This window comes from Nematolebias whitei, chromosome 1 (assembly GCF_014905685.2).
Source record: "Nematolebias whitei isolate Nwh7 chromosome 1, NemWhi1, whole genome shotgun sequence".
NCBI classification, from domain to species: Eukaryota; Metazoa; Chordata; class Actinopteri; order Cyprinodontiformes; family Rivulidae; genus Nematolebias; species Nematolebias whitei.
The window spans coordinates 35944830-35970653 of NC_056498.1; the positions used below are offsets into that span (position 1 = coordinate 35944830).

General features: G+C 41.9%; 3 protein-coding genes and 1 non-coding gene across 4 annotated transcripts in view; 2 read left to right on the top strand and 2 right to left on the bottom strand.

The window, feature by feature from the left end:
* Positions 1-7384, bottom strand: part of LOC119409802 (kelch repeat-containing protein) — a 13976-nt gene extending 6592 nt beyond the window's left edge. The window contains exons 1-5 of the mRNA XM_037676740.1: positions 7323-7384; positions 6996-7157; positions 5386-5467; positions 1947-2241; positions 1704-1802 (exon numbers count right to left, since the gene is read on the bottom strand). Coding sequence (XP_037532668.1) covers positions 1704-1802; positions 1947-2241; positions 5386-5467; positions 6996-7157; positions 7323-7384 — 700 coding nt within the window. The remainder of the gene's footprint in view (positions 1-1703; positions 1803-1946; positions 2242-5385; positions 5468-6995; positions 7158-7322) is intronic.
* On the top strand, positions 4071-4152 carry trnal-aag. Its single transcript has one exon. It is a non-coding gene; the product is annotated as a tRNA-Leu (tRNA).
* Positions 7385-8122: 738 nt separating the features above from the next.
* On the top strand, positions 8123-16473 carry cct7 (chaperonin containing TCP1, subunit 7 (eta)). The gene is made up of 12 exons (XM_037676705.1): positions 8123-8183; positions 9176-9259; positions 9619-9688; positions 9770-9876; positions 9971-10149; positions 10234-10405; positions 10576-10740; positions 10818-11006; positions 11174-11271; positions 13262-13394; positions 15433-15639; positions 15722-16473. The coding sequence occupies exons 1-12, from the start codon at positions 8178-8180 to the stop codon at positions 15944-15946; spliced, it is 1635 nt and encodes a 544-aa protein (XP_037532633.1). The 5' UTR covers positions 8123-8177; the 3' UTR covers positions 15947-16473.
* A 2850-nt stretch (positions 16474-19323) lies between these two features.
* The window catches only part of hspa12b (heat shock protein 12B), a 27720-nt gene continuing 21219 nt past the window's right edge, over positions 19324-25824 (bottom strand). The window contains exons 10-14 of the mRNA XM_037684100.1: positions 22963-23067; positions 22634-22892; positions 22430-22533; positions 19862-20052; positions 19324-19788 (exon numbers count right to left, since the gene is read on the bottom strand). Coding sequence (XP_037540028.1) covers positions 19324-19788; positions 19862-20052; positions 22430-22533; positions 22634-22892; positions 22963-23067 — 1124 coding nt within the window. The remainder of the gene's footprint in view (positions 19789-19861; positions 20053-22429; positions 22534-22633; positions 22893-22962; positions 23068-25824) is intronic.

Consider the following 25824-nt stretch of genomic DNA (forward strand, 5'->3'; position numbering starts at 1 on the left):
AGTTGCTTTAATTTTGGAAGTGGGTGGGGTGTCAGCTTCACTCAGCTGCCTTTAGTCCAGTCCCACTGAGATCACTGAGCGGGCCAGGCCACCGGGAAATGTCCCAGTACTCCCGATGGCCAGTCCGCCCCTGTGCATCAGTCTGCTCTCTTTTGCTGTGTAATGAATTACGAGGGGGAACTGAAAATTCAACCACACACAGGAAAAATATTTATTAAAGTTTTATCAGGAGGAGAAAGTCAGCTGAGACGCTGTAGAGCTCAATCACAGGTGGAGAAGCCGAAGCTGCGATGACGTCAGAGGGAAAGGAGGTTTGGACGTGATATTCATTCAACCTTTATTTAGACAGGTTAATCCCACTGAGCCTCGAGGACCTATTTACAAGAGACCTGATATGTGAGCGTAACCTGGAAGGTCCGACAAAGACTCTCCTCAGAATGTGGAGCTTGGTTCTGACAGCTCAACTCCTGGAGTCTGGGTCTGAGTTTGTGGTCAAAAATATAGGAGTGGGTCATTCATATAGAGACAGAAAAAGCTAAACTTATCCCAGGAGTTCAGCAGGAACTGGTGGTCTGAAGGCAGAGCAGAAGTCGAGGTCCAGATATTCGATGGGTATGAGTCTTTGGCGAGGCAAAGGGTCATGAAGTGGGTCAGGAACAAGAATGCTGGATACTTCAGGCACGAGACGATCGGACAATCTGGCAGAGACTGGGGAGCGCTTCAGAAGCGCAGGAGGAACATCGGGAGTGACAAAGGTGATGAGCATGAGTGTAGTGGAGAAGTGGGCGTGGCAGAAAGTGGCGTTCGTGACACACTGAGCTCTGTTAGAGCATTTAGAGTTTAGAACGTTGTTAAGAACATTGCAAGAGTGTGGGAAGATACCGTATTTTTCACCCTATAAGTCACAGTTTTTTGCATAATTTGCATGCCCTGCGACTTATACGCCGAAGCAACGCATTTATTGATTATTTTCCATATTTATAAACCAATTTTTGGCAGAGATCTGATCGTTTTCATTCATTCTGACTGAAAATATTGAACACTACCATTTTCAGCCGCTAGATGGCACCCGAGCTGTAAGGCATGCCGTTGTGTCATGTAATAAGTAAAAGTGGCTATTAATGACACAATCGGCTTGCCATAGGCTTCCACCTTCATCCAGCTCGCCTGGAGCTGCGGCACCCCGGCGAAATGAAGCTGATTTGATGGTCGAAGTGCATTTATTAAGTAAAAGTTCAACTGAGACACACTTTTACTATAACGTCGAGCAAACGAATAATTGTTTTTAAGTGTTAATTTTGTTAAATTCTTGTCAAAGTCCTCCAGTGCACGCTCCCGCGGCAGCCAAACGTAAAGTAGGAAGCGGAACGTAACTCCCTGCGATACGTGAGGGACTGCTGTATGCAGGTGGAGGTCTCAGGTTTGACGCCATGTTGAGGTTTATTCGTCACAACGCTTAAAATCTTGAACTAAACCTGAAGTTAACTCGATCAAACACTAATCCTGCTTTACTGTTTAGACCTTAGGACAGATGGTGAATCCTGTCTGTGTTTTTAACTGAAATAGTCACTTTTTTAAAAATCATATATTAGTTATAAAATCCACACGTGTGAAAAACAGGCGTCACCTCACACAAACATGTCAGACGATTAAACGTGATTCAACCCTACGGTAAATGGTACATTGTGTTTGCAGAAACGCACCGGTCTGCGTGGGAGTCTTTGACTGCCTACTCTTGGTCCTGGATGAGCCCCGAGGAGGCGTTTTTCCCACAATGCCTTGTGTCTCTCCTGCGTCGTTACCTGTAAAACAGGACAGAGAGAACCGAAGCTGAAAGATGCAACAAGACTCACTTTGCAGCGAGGACAGCCGATCTTAGGAAGTGTTTGATCCTTTCCGGTAAACCTCCTTCCTAAAATGTCTCTTAGGTGTAAATAGTCCTGAACTGAGTCCTCTGTCCTCACCTGCTGCTTTTGTCTTGGAGGATTCAGCTCCGTTGGCGAACAGCTTCTGTCTGCTGTTGGTTTGACCTCTGACCTTGTGCACGGACGAGGTCTTTTCCGTCCCACTGTTTGGACACACGTTCTCTTCTTCTCCTGCTTTTGGCACCTTACTGCCGTCGCCACGCTCTGCCAGCCGCTCTCTCTTCCTCTTGCCGTTGAGCTCCCGAGCTGTGACGGGAGCTGCCGGGTCTTGAAGGACGACGTTCACGAGACGAAAACTTGTTTCACTCCAGTTAAACTAAACCAGTGCAGAATATCCACATTATCTGTCAAGTCAAGTGAGATTTAGCCGATGTGTGTCGGCTAAGGTCGACTAGCATTTTGAATCAGGTGTAAACGTACGACCAATGATGAGTAGTCCGAGGCCACGCCCCCCGCGATCAGTGAAAAACCGCAAAGTAGGGATAGTAGTACAAAAGTACTTGCCGTACTACTACAAAGTAGTAGTTTATTTTAGTATTTATATATAAATTAAGGCTTTATAAACCCTTCCCACACTCTTGCAATATTCTAAACAATGTTTCTAAACGCTGTAAAAAAAAGCACAGGATGTCATGGTAACCGCTCTCTGCCACGCCCACTTCTCTGCTGCAACCACACTCATCACCTGCTCCTTCCTTCTGTGTTAATAAACTACTTAAATTTAAATACTGAAATAGTTTAAATTAAAAAATCCATGGATTGTTTGTTTTTAATTTAAATTGTAGAGAAGAGAAGCGCAGTAGGACAGCACACTGGGACGTCTGAAAACCACCAGTTTTAATTCGATGGTGTTACCGTATTTTCCGCCGTACACATCGAACCTCCCTATAAGTCGAGTTGGTCCAAATATGTCTAATAGAGTGGAAAAATCCATAAATACGTCGCTTCGCCGTATAAGTCGCATCTGTTACGCGTCACCGCTGACAACCCGGTTGGCGGTGTTGTGCCAAAAATCGATTGGCTGCCAAACGGCAGGAGCGTGCAGGAGAGGATTTTAACAAGATTAACACTTAAAAACAATTGTTTGTTTGCTCGAATTTATAGCAAAGGTGTGACTCAGTCTAACGTTTTCTTCATAAATGCACTTTAACAGTCAAATCAGCTGCATTTCAAAAGCCGATACGCGGAAGTAAACGTGTGCATGCGACGAGTCGCTGTGCAAATTTCACAAGATCACCACCTAAAAACATCCGTTTGCTCTAAATTATAGGAAAGGTGTATCTTAGTTGAACTTTTACTTAATAAATGCATTTCGATGGTCAAATTAGCTGCATTTCGCCAGGGCGGTGCAGCTGGTTTAACTTGCTCCAAGCAGCGAGCAGAACGAAGGTGGGGGTTATATGGCAAGCCAATTGTGTCATTAATAGCTGGTGAAGGTTCTTAGTCATCCAGGACATGGTAAATTCAAAAAAGTTCAAGAAAAAAAAAAAACAACAAAGTATAATAAATAAAGTCCTTTTTTTTTTTGTCTTGAACTTTTTTGAATTTGTCATTATAGCCTAGTTTATCTATTACATGATACAACGACATGCCATACAACTATTACTGCTCTGCTGCCATCAAGTGGCTGAAAGTGGTACTGTTCCATTTTTTTTTCCAGTCAGAATGAATGAAAACGGTTATATTGCAGCCAACAATTGGTTTATAAATATGAGGGGAAAAATATCCATAAATACGTCGCTTCAGCCTATAATTTGCAACGTATGCAAATTATGTAAAAAAACTGCGACTTATACAGCGAAAAATACGGTAGTTTTGGTAGCTTTTTTTTTTTAAAGACAGTACAAAGATCAAATTGTTCCTCAGTTTTTTGTGGGCTCATTTGGTCTAATATGCAAATATTGACTCAAAATCATTTTATAAGATCAGCAGATGGAGTTTCACAAACCACTGTTTTTACTGAGACAAAAACAAAATAGTCCATTAAATTTAGCGTCGACGTAGTTATTAATCAACAAGATCCTCCGTCAAAATTTTAAATTATAATAATATAATAAAGACCGAATAAAGACAAGGACAAAAACTGTATTCAACTAATGGATTTAGCTGTACTGTATTGTAAAGCTTCCCCTTGCAGCAGCATGAGGTAGCGTGGCCGAGCGGTCTAAGGCGCTGGATTAAGGCTCCAGTCTCTTCGGAGGCGTGGGTTCGAATCCCACCGCTGCCACATATAGATTTTTTTTGTCAAAGCCAAATTTATATTATAAATAAATAAATAAAAACGTTCCTATTCAACGGTTTATTCTGTTAATGTATGTTTTTATTTTATTAAGACGAGTACTTGTTTAATATATTTAAAGGATAATTACTACCGAGTCGCAGTACTATTACCGGTTGATTTCTTAAAAGGGACCGTCTGCCCTTCACACAGCTGACGCAACACGGAGCAGAAATGTACTCCTTGATCAATTACACTGTAACCACTGAACGTAGAAGTTCTAAAATAATTAAAAATAACTTTTAACACGGTTATATTTTGTGATTATGACAATTTTACGATGTGACGCGCCTTGAATTTTAAGTTGGAAAACAAAAGGCGATCTGTGCAGCGCGGAGGAGGAATGTGGGCGTGGCAGAGCCGCAGGTGGCAGAGAGTGGAGATCATGACAGGCTGCAGAGGGAGCTTCTCCCTGCACCTAATGATTTAGAAGGTGCTGAATCATTAAAGTAATTTGTTTTAAATAAACAATCCATGCCGATCGTGCGGCTCATCCATCAATCAGCCAAATGTGCGTCATGTACTCTCTTACTTTGAAAAACCGCGAAAGTGCGAGTCCGCGACATTCGAATGGCAAAGTAACGAGGGGCTACTGTACTTTGAGCAAGTTTTACATTTGTCTAGTGGTTCATGAGATATTTTAGTAGCAGACACAAGAAAAAAAAAATGCAGCCCCCTTTACCTTTTGGCAGCAGGGGGGGGGGGGGGGGGGGGGGGGCACCAAGGGGGTGCCAGGGAGAGCAATAGCCACCTCAAATAATTTGGTGCCCCCGCCCCTGGCCAGACAATTTTATCATCTCGAGTCCTAACTTTTGCTTGGTGTGTGTTTTTCATTTTCCGCTGCGATTTAGTGTTAATAAAACCTCAGAAACTTAAAAACAAACATTGTTTTTGACAAACTAAGAGTTAAAATGATAAATTTAATCTAGTCGTACTGAAAAAAAGACAACTGCTTTAAAGCCAGCGTCCTCAACGTTAGGACGCAGGGGACGTGTCTTTTTGATTCACAGCTTTACTTTTAAAATCACCTCTCGTCGTTCACACAAGGACACTGCAACAAGCAACATTTATTTTTAAATTATAAATCGAGCAACGCGTCTTTAAACTTAAAACAGCCGTTCGTAATAAACGCTTTGTTAACCTAAACAAGTTGCACTCATTAAAGGCAGATTGTGTTGTTACCGGGTGTCCTCCCTCCAGTGAAACGCTCAGCGTGACGCCGTCTGTCCACGTCTCTTCCTCCCACTGCTCCCACGTCAAACACCTGGAGGTCAAACGTGAGCCGGTAAATCCAAACAGTTCACGTTTGTCTTTTATCAAAGAGGTAATAATCCAGAATGTTGAGTCGGGGCGGCTCCTCACTCATTCAATAAAGCTCCAGTTAAAAACAGCAACTACCAGTAGATGTTTAATGGGGATCGCCTATTATAAGGCAGGCTCTTATTATTATTCACCTGACTCCGGGTTTCTTAACTTTATCTTACGCTTCTGTCAACTTTAATGCGGCCCGAACCGCAGCGTGTACAGTACCCCAATAAATGTTATATCAAAACGACCGGCTCGGTGCCGTGACGTGTGCTATTACTTTTATTGGTGTTTCAAGGTTACCATGGCGACGTCATCTGCAAACGAAGACGCCATTTTTCCCCCCATACGAAGTACCCGACAGAACATTTCTCACACAAACTGCTGCCGTGAGGTCATAATGTAGAGGTCCCTGAAGAGTCACTGTTGGATTTGTTTGAAACTCAAAGAACGTATGTATCGCTAGAACTGATTAACGTTGTAGCCATTTTAATTCAAGATGGCTGCCACAGCAAACACAAAGTTGACTATAACTCGGTCAATAGTTGAAACACTGAGCTGAAATTTAGTATGGTTGTAGCTGAGAGTGAGTTGTTATACATTCCTAATGCAAATCAAATATCCAAGATGGCTGCCTTAGCTAAAAGGGTATAAAAATAGGATAACTCAGCCAATTTTAGAGCTATTCGGCTGAAATCTGGTGTAGTGGTAGCTGAGAGCGAACCCCAACACAAAGTGCGGTCAAATCAAAAAATTTAATTGGCAGCAGCGTGGCAGTCCCAGTCAAAGTTTATCCAGGAACTTTCTAGTTTTACTTTATTATTTTATTTTTTCAGTTCTGACTGACCACTTGGGAGTTTAAAACTAACACAAGCTGTATTCAGAGCCTTTATAGCATTCAATGATTGCTCTTAGTCCTTGTTTTTACACCATCTTAACGACTCTTTTGATAAATATAGTCTTGTTTTTCCTTGAAGGAAGGCGCATCACCCAGCAGGTTTCAGGCCGGCCTGGTTTACACTCCATGTGAAGTAAGACATTGCGTCTCACTGATTCGGTTACGTGACAAAAATTCACATTGAAGATGACTCTCAGATACTTCTTGAACTGACTTATCAGGTCATTTAGGTTTAGACGTATAACTTCTACCTGGGAGTTTCATTAAAATCCTCCCTGTTTGTATGATATTTTGCTAACGCCAACAACTTTGGCAGCCAACAATAAAACGGTGGACGCAAAAGGAAACAAGCTGCATGTGTTTGGGCTGTTTTGTGCACATCAGAGGATGGAAGAACATTAAGATGCACAAACTGGTAATTTTAAAAATGCATCTTTGACTTTCTTTGCCAGGGTGTTGTTTATAACTACACCTTAAACCTAAAAATTGCATGTTTGCTCAGGTCTACCTGCTGCTACTGGAGCGCCTGTAATTTACAAGTGTCAGTCAAGAGAGACAAACAGTATTTCTTGGGTCAAAGAGGTCATACTTGTTGTAAGGAGTCAGTTTTCCTATAGTGATGGGGATCCCATCAGCATCATTCAGCCCAACGTGGACGCAGATCCTCTTCTCCCACGGGCCGCTGCTGAACAGCACCACCTGCCGGACAGATGGGGGAACTGCAACACACACGCTGCTCGACGCGTCCGAACTGAACAAGGAAAAACATCCAAAAACGACAGGAACACTAACTTATCGTTCAGAAAAAACAACACCAGACATAAGCATGTTCACTGTCACGCGTTTTATAGTATATTATCTGTAAATACGGCGCGTTTGAGAATAAGTGACGAGCTACAGCAGCGATAAATACTACCTTAGAAGCATTTGAGGCGGACAGTTTACACCGAAAACAGCGTAAACTCCGAACTCTTCCATCTTCACAATTTCCTCCCGAAGTCTTTCGCTGCTCTTATTTATTTTAACGCGTTTAAAACGTTAAACAACACAGCAGCTTCGCTCCCGCCTGCGCCGTGTGTACGGTTTTCTAAACTACGCGCGAGTTTCTTGAGTAAAAGATTGTGCGCGCGCGTTTTACTGTTCAGCGTGTCTTCGAAAGCGAGGCACGCGTTTGCCGCATGTGGCGTGAGCGACATCTCCGCCCGTGCTGCACACCCCTGTGTACATATCAAGCGCTGTCCAGCTTGGCCTCTGTGGCTCTAAAAGCTGCGTTCAAGAACATTGCGAGGTCTGTTTAACATGAAGATAATTTAACTTTTTAACTTGTAAATTTTGACATCTTAAGTTAATTTTTAGTTGCTGACAAATAAGGAAAATGTACCAGACAATTATTCACGAATACAATGTCTTTAACGATATGAATGAATGAATGAATGGGATTTACCTGTCTAAATAAAGGTTGAATGAATTTAAGTAAAATTCGTAATTATAACAGTTTTTAAACAAAACATAATAAAAAACAAGCGCATCATACAAATTATATTTATTATAATATATTTGATGCCATAATTCGAAATACTACTTAATCTTTTTTGTTGTTGCAGACAACTTTAACAAAGCGTAAAAACAAACATTTTTTGTTGTTAAAAAATTTAAGTCGCTAGTGGAAAAAACGGCGGTTTGTTCTTGAACACACCCCAAGGAAGAGAAGCCGTCGCAAAGCATTGTGGGATTGTAAACCGGCTAAAAGCTTCTCGAAAGAACCGCAAAGATGATGGTGAGTGAGTTAGCATTTACGTTCCGAAATCATCCATAATCCGTCTCCATCCTTTGATTTATCTGTCCGCATTTGTGCCGGAATATCTATCATTGGATTAAACAGGCTTTTGGCCTTGCTGAAAAGCTTTTATTTTATGTAAAGTTCTTCAAAAGGTTATATTGTTTGTTAGCCAAACTCGGTTAGCATCTTGTAATCAATGGGCGTATGGCGATTAGGGCGATGCCACTTTGTTTAATAAATATAACTATAAGCAATTGACAAATTTAGTCGACTATTTTTGAAGAGTTTAAGGTTATGTTTTATGTTGGTTTTGTTTGTTTTGTGATTATACATACATGATGTATTCAATAGCTAACAGGAAGCTTCGTTACTATGTGTGTCCTAATTAAAATGCATTTTCTCTGATTTAATTAAAGCCTGCTTACATTTGCGGTTAATTTTAGATTAATTTTAAGTTAAAACGTGCAGGTTAAATTAGACATCCGGGCATTTTATTTATTTTATTAATTTTGGTGTTTAAGCAGCACATAAGCTAAAAATATTAACACATTTACTGGTTAGAAACGGGATATTTTGGCCATAAGAAGGTAATGTGGTACTGTAATATGTTGTTAAATTAGTTAAATTGTCATTTGTCTATGAACACATGATTTGCAGAAGTGCATATTTGTAGAAAATAATTTACAACAATTACTTATTGAATTGTTTTTATTCATAATTATGAATAAACTGTGTAGGGTTCTTCAAATCTGTTTTTTTTTTTTTTTTTACAGAGAGGATTTCCTGTATTAAAACTTTTAATTGCATTCTGCTAAGATTATATTTGTTAGTTTGTAGACTTGGACTGTGATAAACTCATCCTTTAGTCCCAGATTATTTTTGATTCATGCCTTTCTTTTTAGATGTTGAGCTAAAATTCGTTATAGTAGCCGAGAAGCATTCACAACGTCTGCTGAAGTTTATTTTCAGTGTTTCTTCTTTTCCTGCAGCCCACACCGGTTATCCTGCTGAAGGAGGGGACAGACACATCGCAGGGCATTCCCCAGCTCGTCAGCAACATCAATGCCTGCCAGGTCTGGAATCTGTCCTCACGTTTGTTTGCTTTATACACATGGCAGCTGTTTATTAAAGCCCCTGTTCGGAAATGCATTTCACCCTTTCGTTGTCAGAAATTACCCCGAATGAAATTTGTTTCGTGCGTCTCTCATCTCGGCGCTTCTCTTTGTCGCGTAACAATTTCAACACGAGCGAACTTCTGCAGCTTAAAGGACACACAGACATGTCGGTTTACTGATCAGGTGGTTTTACCTGCAGTTAGAGGAACAACTTCTCCAGTATCTGAGCAAAACTTGAACTCTGTTCTGAATCGTCTTTTGAAATAATGTCTGAAAAGTGCTTTAGTCCCTGAATGCATCTGGTGTGTTCTCTGCAGGTGATTGCTGAGGCTGTCCGGACCACCCTGGGTCCCCGGGGGATGGACAAACTGATGGTGGACAACAGGGGTGAGGAGAGACGGGATTATAACGACGTACGAAAAAAGCTTGGATGTTAGAAGGTTTGTTGTTTATATCGTGTTTTTCCAGGCAAGGCCACGATTTCCAACGACGGCGCCACCATTCTGAAGCTCCTCGACGTCGTCCACCCTGCAGCCAAGACTCTGGTGGACATCGCTCGCTCCCAGGACGCCGAGGTGAGCTGTGTGTCCGCCAGCAGAGTAAATGTCCGTACACTGTTACAAAAATTCAAATGGACTCGTTTCGTTTTGCTCCTGAATCAATCCGCAGGTCGGAGACGGCACCACGTCCGTCACCCTCCTGTCCGCAGAGTTCCTGAAGCAGCTGAAGCCGTACGTGGAGGAGGGCCTCCACCCTCAGACCATCATCAGAGCCTTCCGCACAGCCACCAACCTCGCCGTCAGCAAGATCAAGGAAATCGCCGTCTCTGTGAAGAAGGACGACAAGCAGTGAGCGTCTCCCTCCCTCTGCCGCTGAGATCTGCTCCTCTCCCGTACGGTTGGATCGTGAATGTTGTGTTTGCGTCTCCTCAGAGAGCAGAGGCAGCTGCTGGAGAAATGTGCCGCCACAGCGCTGAACTCCAAGCTGATCGCCGGGCAGAAGGAGTTCTTCTCCAAAATGGTGGTGGACGCTGTCGTTTCTCTGGACGAGCTGATGTCTCTGAAGATGATCGGCATTAAGAAGGTCCAGGGAGGAGCCCTCGAGGTTGGTGCAGATACAGATAGAAGAAACAGGTTTAGCTGAGATCTAGTGCCTAATGTTTGTGTAAAAAACACAGATGATTTATTATTTCTTGGTCTTTGAGTCTTGTCGTTTGCTGTGTAATATCTGGAGATTATGGACTTAATGTTTTGCGTTTTCCCGTCTCTGGTCAGGAATCCCAGCTGATCGACGGGGTTGCCTTCAAGAAAACCTTCTCCTACGCCGGCTTTGAAATGCAACCTAAACGCTACGACAACCCAAAGATCGCTCTGCTGAACGTGGAGCTGGAGCTGAAGGCAGAGAAGGACAACGCCGAAGTCCGTGTGAAATCAGTGGAGGTGAGATTTCAACGCGGCGAACTGGACTTTTTGTCTCTCCTTTTCTAATCTTGATGTTTGTCCATCCTTTGCTTCAGGACTACCAGGCCATCGTGGATGCAGAGTGGAACATCCTGTACGACAAACTGGAGAAGATCTATCGTTCAGGAGCCAAGGTGGTTTTGTCCAAGTTGCCCATCGGGGATGTGGCCACCCAGTACTTTGCCGACAGGGACCTGTTCTGTGCCGGCCGGGTGCAGGAGGAGGATCTGAAAAGGACCATGATGGTAAGAAAACCTGATGAATCTAAACTTTAAAATAATGTTAACGTTGTTTTTTTAGATTGATCTCTGCTGTTTATTCAGTAAAAAAAAAAATGCTGACTCGGAGTGAATGCAACTCCGATATCTGCTGATATAAAAGCAGTCAAATGTTTTTCCGATGTGACCGTCAGGCCTGTGGAGGCTCCATCCAGACGTCTGTAGGAGCTCTGACGGATGATGTCCTGGGACAGTGTGAGCTGTTTGAAGAGGTCCAGGTGGGAGGAGACAGGTAAGACAATTTAAACCGTTTTTGCTCCATGTCTTTTGGGAGCATTAGAAATGGGCTAGAGACTTTATTCTACAGAAATAAGTGTCGGTGTGTTACAGAATTTGGTTGCAGCCTTTTGTTGCAGAGGGAGAATAATGACGTTTTAATGTCTCGTTAACCTCTGAAAGCATTTTACTTGCACAGAGTACCGTACCACTTTATTTATAAAGCATTTAAAACAGCACGACCAACCGAAGTGCTGTACAGCTGAAACAAACAAGCAAAGGACACAGGATAAAATACATTGATCCAAATAGGTAAAGTTTTCAACCGAGATTAAAAACAGTGAGAGAGGGAGCCTGCCTGACATGCGGTGGTAACTCATTCCACCGTCTTGGACCTGCAACAGATAGTTGACTAAACTCAATTCAAAGTGGCCACCACAACCAACTAACTTCAGAAAACTCAAATGTGTCTGCATGCTGGAGTAACTCTGTTACTTTCATTCTGAGATTTTGCTTTTGAAAACTCTTAATTCCCATTTATTTCTGGATGTAAATCACTTTTTTGGGGATGATTACTTCCTCTGGTATCGGATGCTGTGCAGTTGGAAGGATTTTTACTGAAACCTCTTTACTTTTGGACATTTGTTATGAAATGTAACCATGACAATAGGGTGCTTTTTTAATAACTTGGAGCAGCTGATTATCATGTCTGTAGCTCAAATAAACCACAGCCCCAAATAAGTTGAAAAGGAGGTACCATGGATGCATCTCCGTCTATCTGGTGGTGGTGCTCAAGTGTGATCCTGGAGCTACATCTGCCCAGCTGTTTGAAACGCGGCTCGTGACAAAAAGAAGACCAGGATCATCTCCCAACACCTGCATCTGGCTGTCCGCAATGACGAGGAGCTCAACAAGCTGCTGGGAGGAGTGGCCACCGCTCGAGGAGTTCTGGTTGACGTTCAGACGGTCCTGCTGCCCAGCCGTGTCCGGGTGGACAAATCAGCATCTGCAGCCATATTCTTCAGATCCGCTGAGGGGATCCTTTCTGACCACATCCATCAGCATCTATAACAACTCTTTAATGAGACCAGGATGAGTTACAGCAACATTTAGTTTCACTTTGGGATTAATAAAATATTTTTAAATTGAATTTAACTTGGCCTTTTTCACAGCAGATGTTGGCTCCATATCCATCAAAATGGCTGAGAGTCAACCTCAACAGATACCTGGATTATCTGGAGCAACACATTATCTCAAAACCTTGGCAGTAACTGTGTTAGCTAAATATGTCATGAACAACTGGACATAGTTCAATGAAACTGAAATAAAATATTTAGTGATTACCAAAAATAGTCCGTGCTCAATAATCCAGGTATACAATCCAACCAGTTTATGGTTTGTTCCACTTTGGAGTAAGCTGTTTGGGGTAAGAATCAGTTTTTTGTTGTTGTTTCCTTGACTGATGAAGCCTTCTGGATGGAAGGTGAAACGTTTCAGAAAAAAAAAAGAAACTGTCCAGATGACCTGACTGAAAATTGTTGGATTTAGTGATTACCTTTGAGCATCAGCCCATATCAAGATGGCCACCACAGCCAACTAACCTTAGCAAACTCAAAAATAAACGCAGTTCAGTCGGTTTTACAGATGCTGAGCTAAAATCTGCAGTGGTAGTAGCTGATAGTCATTTGTAACACGTGTAATGAGTGGCGTCTCACAATCAGGCCTGAAAGTGCACTCTCTTTTTTTTCAAGGTTTGCCTAAAATGGCTGCAAGTCTGTTATTTTTTAAGTATTTTATTGTTAGAGTAGGTTTTTAACCCTTACGATGTGAGCTGCTCGTCTTCAAACACGTTGTGACCGAAGTTTAAATAAAAACCTAAAATGTCGGATTGTTTCACCATCTTGTTACTTGTCCTGTAATAAGAATCAAACCATCTCTTCACGAACCCTCGTGGGTTTGGTGTTTGTCTTCTGTCTAAACTTTACCTTCTTGTTGTTTTCTCGCAGGTACAACTTGTTTAAAGGCTGCCCCAAGGCGAAGACGTGCACCATCATCCTGAGAGGCGGAGCCGAGCAGTTCACCGAAGAGACGGAGCGATCGCTGCACGATGCCATCATGATTGTCCGCAGAGCCATCAAGGTTCGTTAACGCCGCTTCTTTTTAAAACACTCGTAACATGTTAATAACCCAACATCGTTGCTGCGCTGACCTTTTTCTAGCGTTTGTCTTGAGCTGATTTTATTGACTGAAGAGTTGAATTTGTGTTAGAGCTGTCATTTCTAACCCAAGCCCGGCCTGGCCCGACCCAAATGTGGGCCGGGTTGGGCCATAATAATGTGCTGGATATGTGGTGCCGTGCCGGTGTTGGGTTTTTGATTGTGGATGCGCGCGGCTGACATTCCAATTATATGGCAACATGGCTTGCCATACAATCATCAGCCTCACGCGGCCATTTGACCGCGAGCTGACCGGACTTAAACGAGCTCAGAAGTTCAGTTAAGCTTCAGATGGGACTACTGGTACTGCCAGGAAGTGATCCATTGCCTAAATGGACGTTCAGCCGCTGCACTCAGCGGACACTTGCGGCCGATGACCCAAACAGGTGAGATCCCAAAGCAGACATGTCAGAGCAGGGTCCATGTCTGAATAATGCAGAATGCAGGCAGAAACAGGTTTAATGCACTTTGACGGCCATGAAAGGACAAACACCCGCTCAGCTCCAATCTTCTGCCCTCTTTATTCAGCCGCGTGCATCTGCCGACCGTTAATAACTAAATAAGCAGTCAAATAATTAAAAATGGGGGGTGGGGGGGGGGTCAGGTTCAGAGCTGTAATTACTGTTAATTTGTCCGGTCGGGTCGGGTTTGGAAATGATAGCTACGGGCTGGGGCCGGATGGGCCTGAATGCAACTTGACTTGAGATTCTTCACAAAGGATATCAAAAGTTGTCAAATTTTAAAACGTCATTTAATGGATTAGGGCGTTGAGTTCACTTTGGAGTAACGGATACAAAACCATGACCAGACGCTTTTAGAGGGAGACGGACCTTCATAGTCAGAACAAAACCACACAATGATCCCGATCGAGTCCAAATAATCCAGAGGGATCTAGATGAAACAAGTCAGGATGAGCTCCGGAGAAGACACCGGACTTCCAAAGAAATGCCTCCTCGCTCAAGAGGCTCCCTGAGCCGGCAGGCAGCGCTCAGACTGACCGATGGGGCTGCAAGTAGTCCTGGCGCCGAAGTCACTATGAATAAGGACTGAACTTTTTAATTGGGTTCAGATCAGATCAAAACTCCCTCCATTTCAACTGAAAGCAGTGGCCGGAAGCACTATTGAATTCTGGGTAATGTAGTTCTTTGGTCTTACAGTGTAGGCTTATTGAAAGTAAACTCCAAAATGGCGGCACCTGTCTGAAGTCTTTTTTTTTTTTTTTTTTTTTTTAACTTTTTAATCCCAAAGCGTCCCGATCACGTGAGTAATATTAAAGTTGACAATCGTTGAAAACTTGCAAAAGTTGAACTGTGAAGTAGCGAGGGATTACTGTACTACTTATTTTTTCTATGAAAGTTGTAGAGTTGTCACAGCCGTCGTTAACGTTTGTTGCCGGTGCAAAGCACAGCTGTGCACGGCTCGCTGGTCTTAAACGCTTAGAAATCAGTGAGAATGCAAAAAAAAAAAAAAGTTGGGAATTTAGGTAAAGGTTTGTGGATGTTAATCACTAACTAATGTTAAATTAACGTTGAACAATGTGTGTGAGGTCAGAGTGTTTGGTCTGCTTGGAGAGCAGCTGATGTAAGCCTGCATGTACAGCTGGCAGACGTGTATTCTTAAACACTTCCTGCCTCACTGTCCGGTGCAGATATTCATGACGGGAACGAGCATGCAACTTACCTGTTGTGAACTCTGCCCTCGCAAGTAAAAGACTGGTTAAAAATCTTGTGTCCTCAGAGTGGCTTATTTGAGTAACCGGAGGATATTTATTTATCCAACAACAAAATAAATCACAAATTTTGTATCGTCTTTGTTAAATGGTCACAGCCCAGTGAGCTTTAACAAGTGAACACCAGAGACGAACATTTGCTCCAAATACAAAATATTTTAAGCACAAATATTCGTTCTGTACCACGTTCTGCTGAATTTGCATCCTTCTAACTCCATTCACTCCTTACCAGAACGACTCCATCGTGGCAGGAGGCGGGGCCATTGAGATGGAGCTGTCCAAGTACCTGCGGGATTACTCCAGGACCATCCCTGGAAAGCAGCAGCTGCTGATCGGAGCGTACGCCAAGGCCCTGGAGATCATCCCCCGACAGCTGTGCGACAACGCCGGCTTCGACGCCACAAACATCCTGAACAAGCTGCGCGCCAAACACGCTCAGGTAGGAAACCAACCGTCTGCGTGGTTCAGCTCAGCGTCACGCCCACCGTGATTGACTCCCCGTGTTGCGCCTCTCGTCGCAGGGCGGCGTTTGGTACGGCGTGGACATCAACAACGAGGACATCGCCGACAACTTCACCGCCTGCGTGTGGGAGCCGTCGATCGTGAGGATCAACGCCCTGACGGCGGCGTCGGAGGCCGCCTGCCTCATCCTGTCTGTGGACGAGACGATCAAGAACCCCCGCAGCAGCATGGATGGACCTCCAGGGGGCGCCGGCAGGGGGAGAGGGAGACCACACGCCCACTAACCGCAAGAATACACCACCCCCCATTTTAAAACGGTAAAAAATCCAAACGCAGATCGCAGCGGATGGGTTGCCTTAAGATTTCTTCATGTTCATCTGCGTTTGGATTTGAATTCTGCGTAAAATGAGTCGCCAGTCGCAAATGTGGCAAATGGCTGAAAAAAAAGGAGACGTTCGTTAGATTCTGTGGACTTTTTGACGTTTCGTGTTTTGTTTTTCCATTTGCATCTTTGACCCGGTAAATAAAACATTTCAAGCATCTGCTCTCCTGCAGTCCACCTTCCTGAGTAAAACAGGCATGGATTAAAAAAAAACCCAGTACAAACAGCAGCTCCCCGTTTAATTTTGTGACTCAGCCGCCACCTTCAGGCCAGCTTAGCCTCTGAGACCCGATGGTACCCGTCAGAAACGTCTTGCCTGGTTTTGTTTTGAAGCACTGAAAAGATGTCGAGCAGTTTGGGCGTGTTTATTGGCGGTGCAGTGTGAAGTTATTTATTGGGCCACTCATCAATAAACTCACAGCTGAATGATTCTCCTCATGGTGTGGTTTTCTTCAACGTGGCCGAACTGGGAATAAAACCTTTAAATCATTACGTGCTCCACATATTTGGTTAAATGTGACATTTATACAGTTTATATTCGCTTTTAAACAGCTAAGCTTAAAGTCAACACAGTCACATTTTATTAATTATAAAAATGTTTATTACAGGAAACAAAGTTAAATGCATCAGAATGTGTTGATTTTATAGAACGTGCTGCGTCATGATCAGAAAGTTTCACTTCAGCTGATCACACTACTTAACGTTTAAATTCCTAAAATTTCTCTCAATTCTTTGTACCAAACAAGTTTTCAGCAACAGAGTTGTAAAGTACAGTTGATAATTGTACAGTTTCATTAAAATAAGTTTTGCCTTTAAGGCTAACTTTATTTAGATTTACTTGCTTTAATGCTGGGAAGTAAAAAAAATCAGTGCTTCCTAGGCTTATTTAAAAAAGTCGCTGGTCTAAGTCAATTACCTAAAGTTGCACTACAAACTGGATCTGCCGTATTTAGCAGGGGTCCCAACTCTGATCCTTGAGGAACACCATCCTGCATGTTTTGGCTATTTCCCTGCTTGGACACTTGTTTTGAATGATTTGGTGACTAACGGGCTTCGGCAGAACTTAAAGTAATTAAATCACTGAAGCAGGAAAACGGCTAAAACATGGAGGTGTTCCTCAGGGACCAGGGTTGGGAACCACTGGTATTACTACTGTTGCTTTTAATTGAGGTACTTTTAGGACCGATCCTTTGAGAACACAGTTCAGTTCCTCAAAGTTTGGATTCAAAATTCTTAAACGAAAAATCTGAGGCTGGTGTTGACATAAGGAAAATCTAAGAGTTTAATTAATTTTCTTATTTTTCAAAGTTGTTTTGTCGCTCATCTAAGGTGCTTTCGCAGGTAAAGAAGTGAAAAATTCAACGTTTTAATCTGCAGTGTTGCTCCACTTATCAAAGCAAATGCAAATCACTCCCTTCCCTCACTCCTCAGGGTCATTTGGGGCATAATGTAACGAGGCGGTTTTAACTCAAAACTAGAGAAATTGCATTTACTGCGAAAATACAGTGTGAAAGCTTGTTGCAGAACAACTTGCTGAGAAACAGCTGAAATTAGCAAAGAAAAAAAAAAAACATGCTGAAATTGAAGAACAAGCCTGTTAGCAGAAGAAAACAAAGAATACATTTGCTGAATTAAGTTTAAATGAGCACAAAATTAGGAAATTAGCTTAAAAATATATCTGAAATTAGCCAAATATGACTGAAAAGTAGCTGAAAAGGCAGAAAGCAGCCTAAACTACCAGATGAAAGTGGAAATGGTAGAAATGAGCTAAAAGTGGAATTAGCTGAAAAATCTAAATTTAGCATTAACCAGCTAAATATTAGCTGAAATTAGCAGAAAAAACAATGAGCTGAAAGTAGCTGAAGTGACTGCAAAAAACTTAAAATTTTATGAAAACAGCTAAAATAGCTAAAAGTTAACTGAAAGGGTAGAGAAAGTTTAAATTAGCAGAAATAACGTGTTTCCCCAATGAGTCTAAAAGCAGCAGAAATCACACAAATTATATAAAAAATGCTGAAATTAACAAAAAATCAGCTGAAAAGGCAGAACGAAGTGAAAAGAGCACATTTATTCGAATTTAAGCTGAAAAAAGTTGAAATTGCAATAAATGAGGAATTAGCTGAAAATGCTAAAATTAGCATGAAAATAGCTGAAAGCAGAAAAAAGTTGAAACGTGAAGAAATAAGCTGAAAGGAGCAGAAAATGCTGAAATTAGCAGAAAGAAATTAGAAGCAGCTCAAAAATGTAGCTAGCTGAGAGGAGCACAAAACAGCTGAAAATAGCTGAAAAATGTTTAAATTTGCACAAAGAAGCTGAAGCAGAACAAAATGTGAAAGGAGCAGTAAAAAGTTGTAAACGGATCTAAAGATATGAAGGATGTCAAATGAGCTCAATTAATTTTATATGAGGAAAAAAATGGCAGAAAAAGCTAAATATTTATAAAAGCTTAAGTTGCACCAAAACCAAAAGTCACAGCAGGATTGTCCTGAACGAGCCGAACGTTTTGATTCATGATTTGTTGAAATGGCACAAAAATTTTGGAACGATGAAGATGCTGAACAACATACAGAAGAAAAATGGATCGTAATTGTGTGAATGCTTCACAAACGTTCACAATTAAAACAGGTTCAACATTTTGTGTGTGTGTTTACAAACCAATGTTTAAGACCCTGTCCACACTGGATTGTTTCAGACTCGCATCCACATGAAAACTGTGTTTTCAAGTGCTTTGAAATTGTATTTTTGAAAACCAGGGTCCAGAGTTTTACCCGAGTACATTCTGCATTTCCAGTATGTCAAAAAAAAAAAAAAAAGGCTTAGAGAAGACAAATTCAAGTTTTCTGGTGATGTCATGAGATTTCTTACCTCAAGGTCTGTCCCTGCCACTAGATGGAGCACAACACCGTTTGAAAAACCAAGTTTCAGTCCCAGTAAAACCTTTAAAATCAGGATTTAAGTGAGGTATTAGTGATATGAGGGGGAAGGATTGGATTTAACAATGAGTGCGTCTCTAGGTAGCATACTTGTTGAAGGTCTTCAGATAATACGGGAAGAAAAGTCTGAAATACGCACTAATGAGGTTGAGGTGTGTCGCCTCCAGCTTACACACTGGATCATGTTTTTGTCTATAAAGTTGTTGTTTTGTAGGAAATCTGAGTCTCCACTGTAACTGATCATTTCTTCTGGATGAAGGTGTCTGCTGTTCATCTGAAGACACTGAACATGAAAAAAAAACAATGTCTCAAATAAGAGATGAGTTTCAAATCTTCCCGTTGCTCCCTAGTTGGACAGGAAGTCTATGGAAGCCCGGACAGACCGGTTGGACATGATGTCCACGGCCGTGACTTTGATCTCCGTGTCTCCGAACTGCATGGTGGCTCTGATCTCCCTCCTCTCCGCTCCTGCTCCGCCCACCGCTCCAGGTGGAGGCAGAGGTTCCGGCAAGTCCAGCGTTATCGTTCCGCACTTCCGGACGCCGGGGTCGGAGATGTACGTGATGTCGTCCGTTGCGCTGCAGTAGATGTTGATGATGATCTTGCGCTGGCCCGCCCGAGCCGGCGTGTAGCTCCGTCTCACGACTTCTCCCAGCGCTACCGACTGGTCGACGCAGACGAAGCGGTCGAAGATGTCCGTGCACCACTCGCGGCCATCTTTGAGGAGGAGTTTATCTCGGGGGTGGCGTCCCTCAAGGAACCGATTCAAGACTCCTACCCCGTAGGTCAACGGGCATCGTCGCACCCGAACCTGTACGAGAAAAAAAGCTGTTAGCTCACGCGTCAAATCGCTCCTCTTGGACCTGGTGCTCCTGATCCCTTACCACAGTGGGGTCCAACCCGAACAGCACGGCACCTTTCAGTATGGTCAGTCCAACATCATGGGGGATGATGATGCGGCACGTCCTTCCCAGAGCCTTTTGAACTGCTTTCTGCAGCATGGACGACTCTGCAAAACCACCAACCAGGAAGAGGAAGCGCACACCGTGCACCTCCGGCTTCATCATCAGCTCCTCTGTTAAGAAAGACGGAGACCGTTGCTGAACAGCGTTTTGGAAGTTTCCCTCCATCAGCTTCACTTAAAATTCCCTCGTTTTGACCTTTCATTCCAGCAAACTCACATTCTGGAAAACCAGTCCGTTGGTTGTAAATGGACCACTGGAATGTGGCTGATTTAAAACACACTTCTATGTGGAGAAGAACCCCCGAGATTAGGTCAGCGTCATCTAGAATCAAAATCTGTGGAAGCCATTACGCTCGGGTATGCACGGATTTGACCCTGGCATATTTCTGTCTTTTGTCATCAGCTTTTACCAAACTTTTATTTGATCATGTCCCAAAGTGGACGAAATGAGAAGCAGCTGGTTAATGGTTTCAGCAGACGGTCGTTCTGGAAGGTTGGTAGTTTAAAACGTACGAGTTAGCCCCAAAAAAACAAACTTGCACTAGTCAACCTTTTAAATTAAGAGTGACCTGTGAAAATGCAGCGAACGCTTGTTGCTGAATGAATTTTTGCTGAAAACTGCTGAAGAAGCTGAAACCAGGCTGAAGACGATTAATTGCTAAACTTTTAACGTGAAATGGATTTGAACAGCTGACGTTTGCTGATAGCAGGAAAACGAACGCAGAGAAACATCACAAATGTGTAGAAAAGGCTGAATAGAGCAGAAATAAGCAGAAGATGAAATAAGCAGAGAGAGGCTAAATTTATTACAACAAAACCTGAAATTAGCAAAAACAACAACAAAATGAAACTGAAATGAGCAAAATGAGCAAAAAAAAAAAAAGATGAATGTAGCAGAAAAAGGCTGAAAGGAATAGAATAAGTTGAAATTATTAGAAATAAGCACAAAAGGCAGAAATTAGCTAAAATAAAAAAGGGGTGGGGCTAAAATTAAAAGGCAGAAAAGGTTGAATTTTGCAGAAAGAAGCTCAAATGAGCTTTAAAATGCTGAACTAGAAGAAAAGCTAAAACGAGGCGATAAAAGGTTTTAAACAACAAATGAAGTGAAAGTTGAAAAGAGGACAAAGCTCAACATTTCAAAATGTTTACATTTCACAAATAGTCTAGAGCAGGAGTGTCCTGAACGAGCTGAACATTTTGATGCAGGAGTTGTTGAAAAAGTGCACAAACTGTGGAGCTACGGGTGGTTACATGCTGAAGAACGAACGGAAGAAAAGAAGCATTCACAACTGTGATCCTTTTTCTGCCGTACGTTCTTCAGCATCTTTCTCGTTCCACAATTTTTGTTCTATTTCACCAAATCATAAATCACAACATTCAGCTCTTTCAAGACAATCCTGCTACTGGTGCAACTTTAGCTTTTTGAAATATTCAGCCTTTCCTGTCGTTTTTTATTTCTATTTTTTTCAAAATGAATTGAGCTCATTTTACATCCTTCAAATCTTTATATCCGTTTACAACCTTTTACTGCTCCTTTCACATTTTGTTCTGCTTCAGCTTCTTTCAGCTTCCTTGTGCAAATTTAAACCTTTTTCAGCTAATTTCAGCTGTTTTGTGCTCCTTTTAGATTAATTCTGCTAACTACAACATTTTTCAGCTTCTATCTTGTTTTTGCAAGTTTCAGCTTATTCTGCTGTTTCAGCTAGTATTAAGCTGGTTTGTGCATATTTTAGCTGTTTCAGCTAATTCCACATTTTTGCACTAATTTCTACTTTCAGTCTCATTCAGCAAAAATGTGCTCTCTGGTAGTTTAAACTCCTTCCTGCCTTTTCAGCTACTTTTCAGCTCTTTGTTGCCACTTTCAGCTTTTTCCAGATAATTTCTACTTCTTTGTGCTCATTTGCTTCTTTCAGCCTAGTTGAGCAAACGTGCTCTTTTTGCTTTCTTCTGCTAATTTAAGCTTGTTCTACATTTTCAGCTACCTTTTTAGATAAATTCAAGTTTTTCATGGTAATTTTTGCTGCTTTCAACCTAATTCACTTCTTTGTGGTAATTTAAGCTTATTATGCTCCTTTCAGCGTTTTTCGGCTTGTTGCAGCTTTATCTAATATTTCAGCTACAATTTAGCCGTTTTATGCTAAGTTTGGCTTTTTCAGTTAATTCCGCCTTTTTGGAGCTCATTTCAGCTCTTTCCACTTCCTTTTGGTAGTCTGAGCTTCTTTCTGCCTTTTCAGCTAATTTTCAGCAATTATTTGCTAATTTAATCTTTTTTTAGCTAATTTCATAATTTCTGTGCTAATTTCTGCTTATTAAACCCAATTCAGCAAATATGTGTTCTTTCCGCTTTCTTCTGCTAATTTAGGCTTGTTCTTCCATTTAAGCTACAATTCAGCACGCCTTTTAGCTAATTTCGGCTGTTTTTCAGCAAGTTCTTCTGCAATAAGCAATCACTCTGCATTGTCGCAGAAAATGCAGTTTCTCTAGTTACCGATGTGTTTGACTATGTTGCTGATGGTGGGCTGGAAGATTTCATTCATGGCCTCCTGCGTCAGTCGCAGCATGCCCTGGGACGACCACTTCACTATCTTCATACTGACACACACAGAGAGAGAAGGTTGGACTTTTACACAAACAGAGAACCAGCGCTCCCTTGTGAAAGCCACAGTCACGTCACCTTTTTACCCCAACTCACTTGCTCCTCCTCAGGGCAGCCTCCACACTCTGCCCTCGGTGTCTTTTGTAGAAGTCGATGAAAGAAAAGGGCAGGGAGATGTTGAGGGCGTTGGCTCTCCCCGGCGACGCTGTCCGTTTCCTCGCCTCGAACGCGATCATGAGGTCCACCCAGGCCGCCGGCCGCTTGGCTTTAAAGCTCTGAATGAAGTCCTCCCCGAAGATCTGGCACAGCATGGCTTCAAAAGCCAGGTCTACCCCGACAGCACCGTATGGGCCGCCTGGAAGACAGACAGCGGCGTTGGAAACTGTTGGAGCAGAGCACGTCTGAACGGATTGTAAATAATGTACCTGATGCCTTGTAGAGTTCTTTAAGAGTTCCCTGTGGCTGCTCAATCTGATGGACTGTCAAATCAACCGTTCCTCCTCCGCAATCTGCCACAACGTACCTGTCGCCTACAAAAAAACAGAGCAAATGTTGCAATGGTTTATAATCTGGGTGTCCAAAAACTTCTTTAAAAAGTTGATCCAAAATGCTGCTGCCAGAATCTTAACTGTTTTAGCTTCTCTCCATTGGCTCCATGTCAAATCCAGAATTGGATTCAAAATCTTACTTCTAACCTACAAAAGCTCTCAACAACCTAGCTCCATCTTATATTCAAAATCTAAATGTTCCATATTTTCCCAACAGAGCACTTCGCTCTCAGATTGCAGGTTTACTCGTGGTCCCTAGAGTTTCCAAAAGCAGAATGGGAGGAAGATCTTTCACTTATCAGGCTCCTCTCTTGTGGAACCAACTTCTAGTTTCTGTCCATGAGGCTGACACTTTGTCCAGTTTAAAGACTGGGCTGAAGAATTTCCTTTTTGATAAATCCTATAGTTAGGGCTGACATTATGCTGCTATAGGCTTAGACTACTGGAGGACAAATTGACCTAATTTCCTTAAATGAATTAATAAAATTGAATAGTTTTCATTTGATATATTTCTATCTTAACATGTGATTCTTGATGTAGAGGAAAGGGTCCTCAGATCGTTGAATTTTATTAGTAATTTTATTTTAAAGGGGCACCACTTGCTTTCTGGTTCTTAAGCAAGAAAATTATTAAATCAGACTCAAGTTTTGTGCTCTAGTGAATTATTTTCTCGTGTTTAAAAGAGCATCAAATCAGTTAATACACACAGATATGCCAAAATAATCACAAATTTAGTTGATTTTATGTATTTTATTGCAAAAATAATAATCTGTGATATATCTGATGAAGATTATGCATAAAATGAATACACAAATGAATAACAAATAGCTTTGTATCAAAGATCTAGTTGGTTATTCAAATCAGTGAAACTTAAAAAAGGCAGATTTTGGACTAGTTCTGTTTGCAGAGTAGTTGAAATTGTGTCTGAATTAACTGTAGTGTGTATAAATAATATTATTGTGATGTATGATCACCAGAAAGGCATTAAACGTCTCTTGTCCTACCAGAATGAGATGGTCAGAATGGTCCAACAGCTGCTTAAAAATGGTACCAGTCCAGATGTTCTAGTGACTGAGAGGCTGATTTTTCCTCAAAGTTCACCTCTCATCTTTGAGGGATGAGGGTCCATATGGGAGTCAGCTGGGATTTTTCCAGTCTGCGGTGCGATGGCTCTGGTAACAAATTTCAGGTTAATGCCAGGTTCTGCTTCTGGTTCTGCAGGGTTTCCAGAAAAGGCTGCTTCTCTCGTTCTCTTTCTTCCTAGGATATCTCACTAGGAGGAAGTTTCTTCTCTGAAGTTTGCTTGAAGTTCAGTTCTTGAAGAAGATGTGATGTAGAAGATGTGATGTAGAAGTAGAATGGAAGTAGAAACACAAGTGAAGAAGTGAAACTTAACTTAACTGTCTGTGTGTTACAGATTGACTTTGGTCCACCTCTCGGAAGAGGGATGGTCCTAACTCTTTCATGTCTTATAACATCTAAAGTCCATTTTCTCTGTCTGCCTTTAAAAAGTCACTCTTCTTTTAAAAAGAGGAAAACAATACAATTGATTATCTTAAAGAGAGATTACTTAAACAGACATTTTCATAAACAAACATTCAGTTCTAATGCAATGTTCATCCAAAACGTGTCGCTGTTCATCTCCTGAGAAGAAAATGTCATTTTAAACAAAGGGTTCTTTAACAATGTTATCTTCATGGGAAACCATCCTGGGAGTAATACTCCTCTTTGATAAAGGAAGATATCAAAGTAGCGAGTTCGGATGTTCCTAAGCTTTGAGGTCGGTTGAACCAAAAGCTCTCGTTAAAACGATCTATCCGTTTCGTGGGAAATGAGTTCATATTGAAAGTGGTTAACACAGTAACAGGTTTTTTTTAATATACATTCACATTAGTGTCAACTAAGTTAGTGCTGGGTTGAACACCTGTAAAGCAAAGTCTGTTTGTTCCCAAGGGAATAGATATATCTTATTTTTAACAGCTCAAAACACACGAATGATGTTTGTTTGAGATGAGGTGAACTGTTTCTGAGGTGGTATTCCCCTACATTGACCTGCCATTGTGTATCTGTTCCTCTCAAACCCAGCCGGTCGAAGCAGGTGGATGCTTGTCCTGAGCCTGGTTCTGCTAATGGTTTCTTCGTCACGAGGGAGTTTTTTCTTTCCGCTGTCGCCTTCATGCTTGCTCAAGATCAGAGTTTGCAATTAAGTTAAATTAAAAGCAGTCTGCTCCTCAGATAAATGATGTTAAATTATTATTTTTATACATGAACGTTTCTGTTCAGTGCCCTGAGACGACTTCTGTTGTGACTTGGAGTTATATAAATAAACTGAATTGAATATACTCAGACGTGTGTGGGGGTTTATTATTATTTTTTGTCTGTCTTGCAAATTTATCAGCGAGAGTTTGATCAGTCTCATTCGGACGTTCTTAAGAGATATTTAAAGTCTACACGAGTCTCTGCTTCAAGCGGAGACGTTCCAATATGTCAGAGTCTTGTTCGTGAGTGACGGTAGGATGGAGGAGTAGATGGATCAATGGACCGGGGTTTCATCCTCAGTAATGAGGGCGTTGCTTTGGTCGGTCGTGGTGAAGAAAGAGTTGAGTCTTAAACCAAAGCTCTCAATTCACTAATCTAATCTGAGGTATTAAAGATAGATAGATAGATAGATAGATAGATAGATAGATAGATAGATAGATAGATAGATAGATAGATAGATAGATAGATAGATAGATAGAT

Coding starts and splice junctions, on each gene's coding strand:
- cct7 (XM_037676705.1), top strand. Junction 9,260..9,618: donor GCAACATCAATGCCTGCCAG/GTCTGGAATCTG, acceptor TGTTCTCTGCAG/GTGATTGCTGAGGCTGTCCG. Junction 11,007..11,173: donor ATCTGAAAAGGACCATGATG/GTAAGAAAACCT, acceptor TGTGACCGTCAG/GCCTGTGGAGGCTCCATCCA.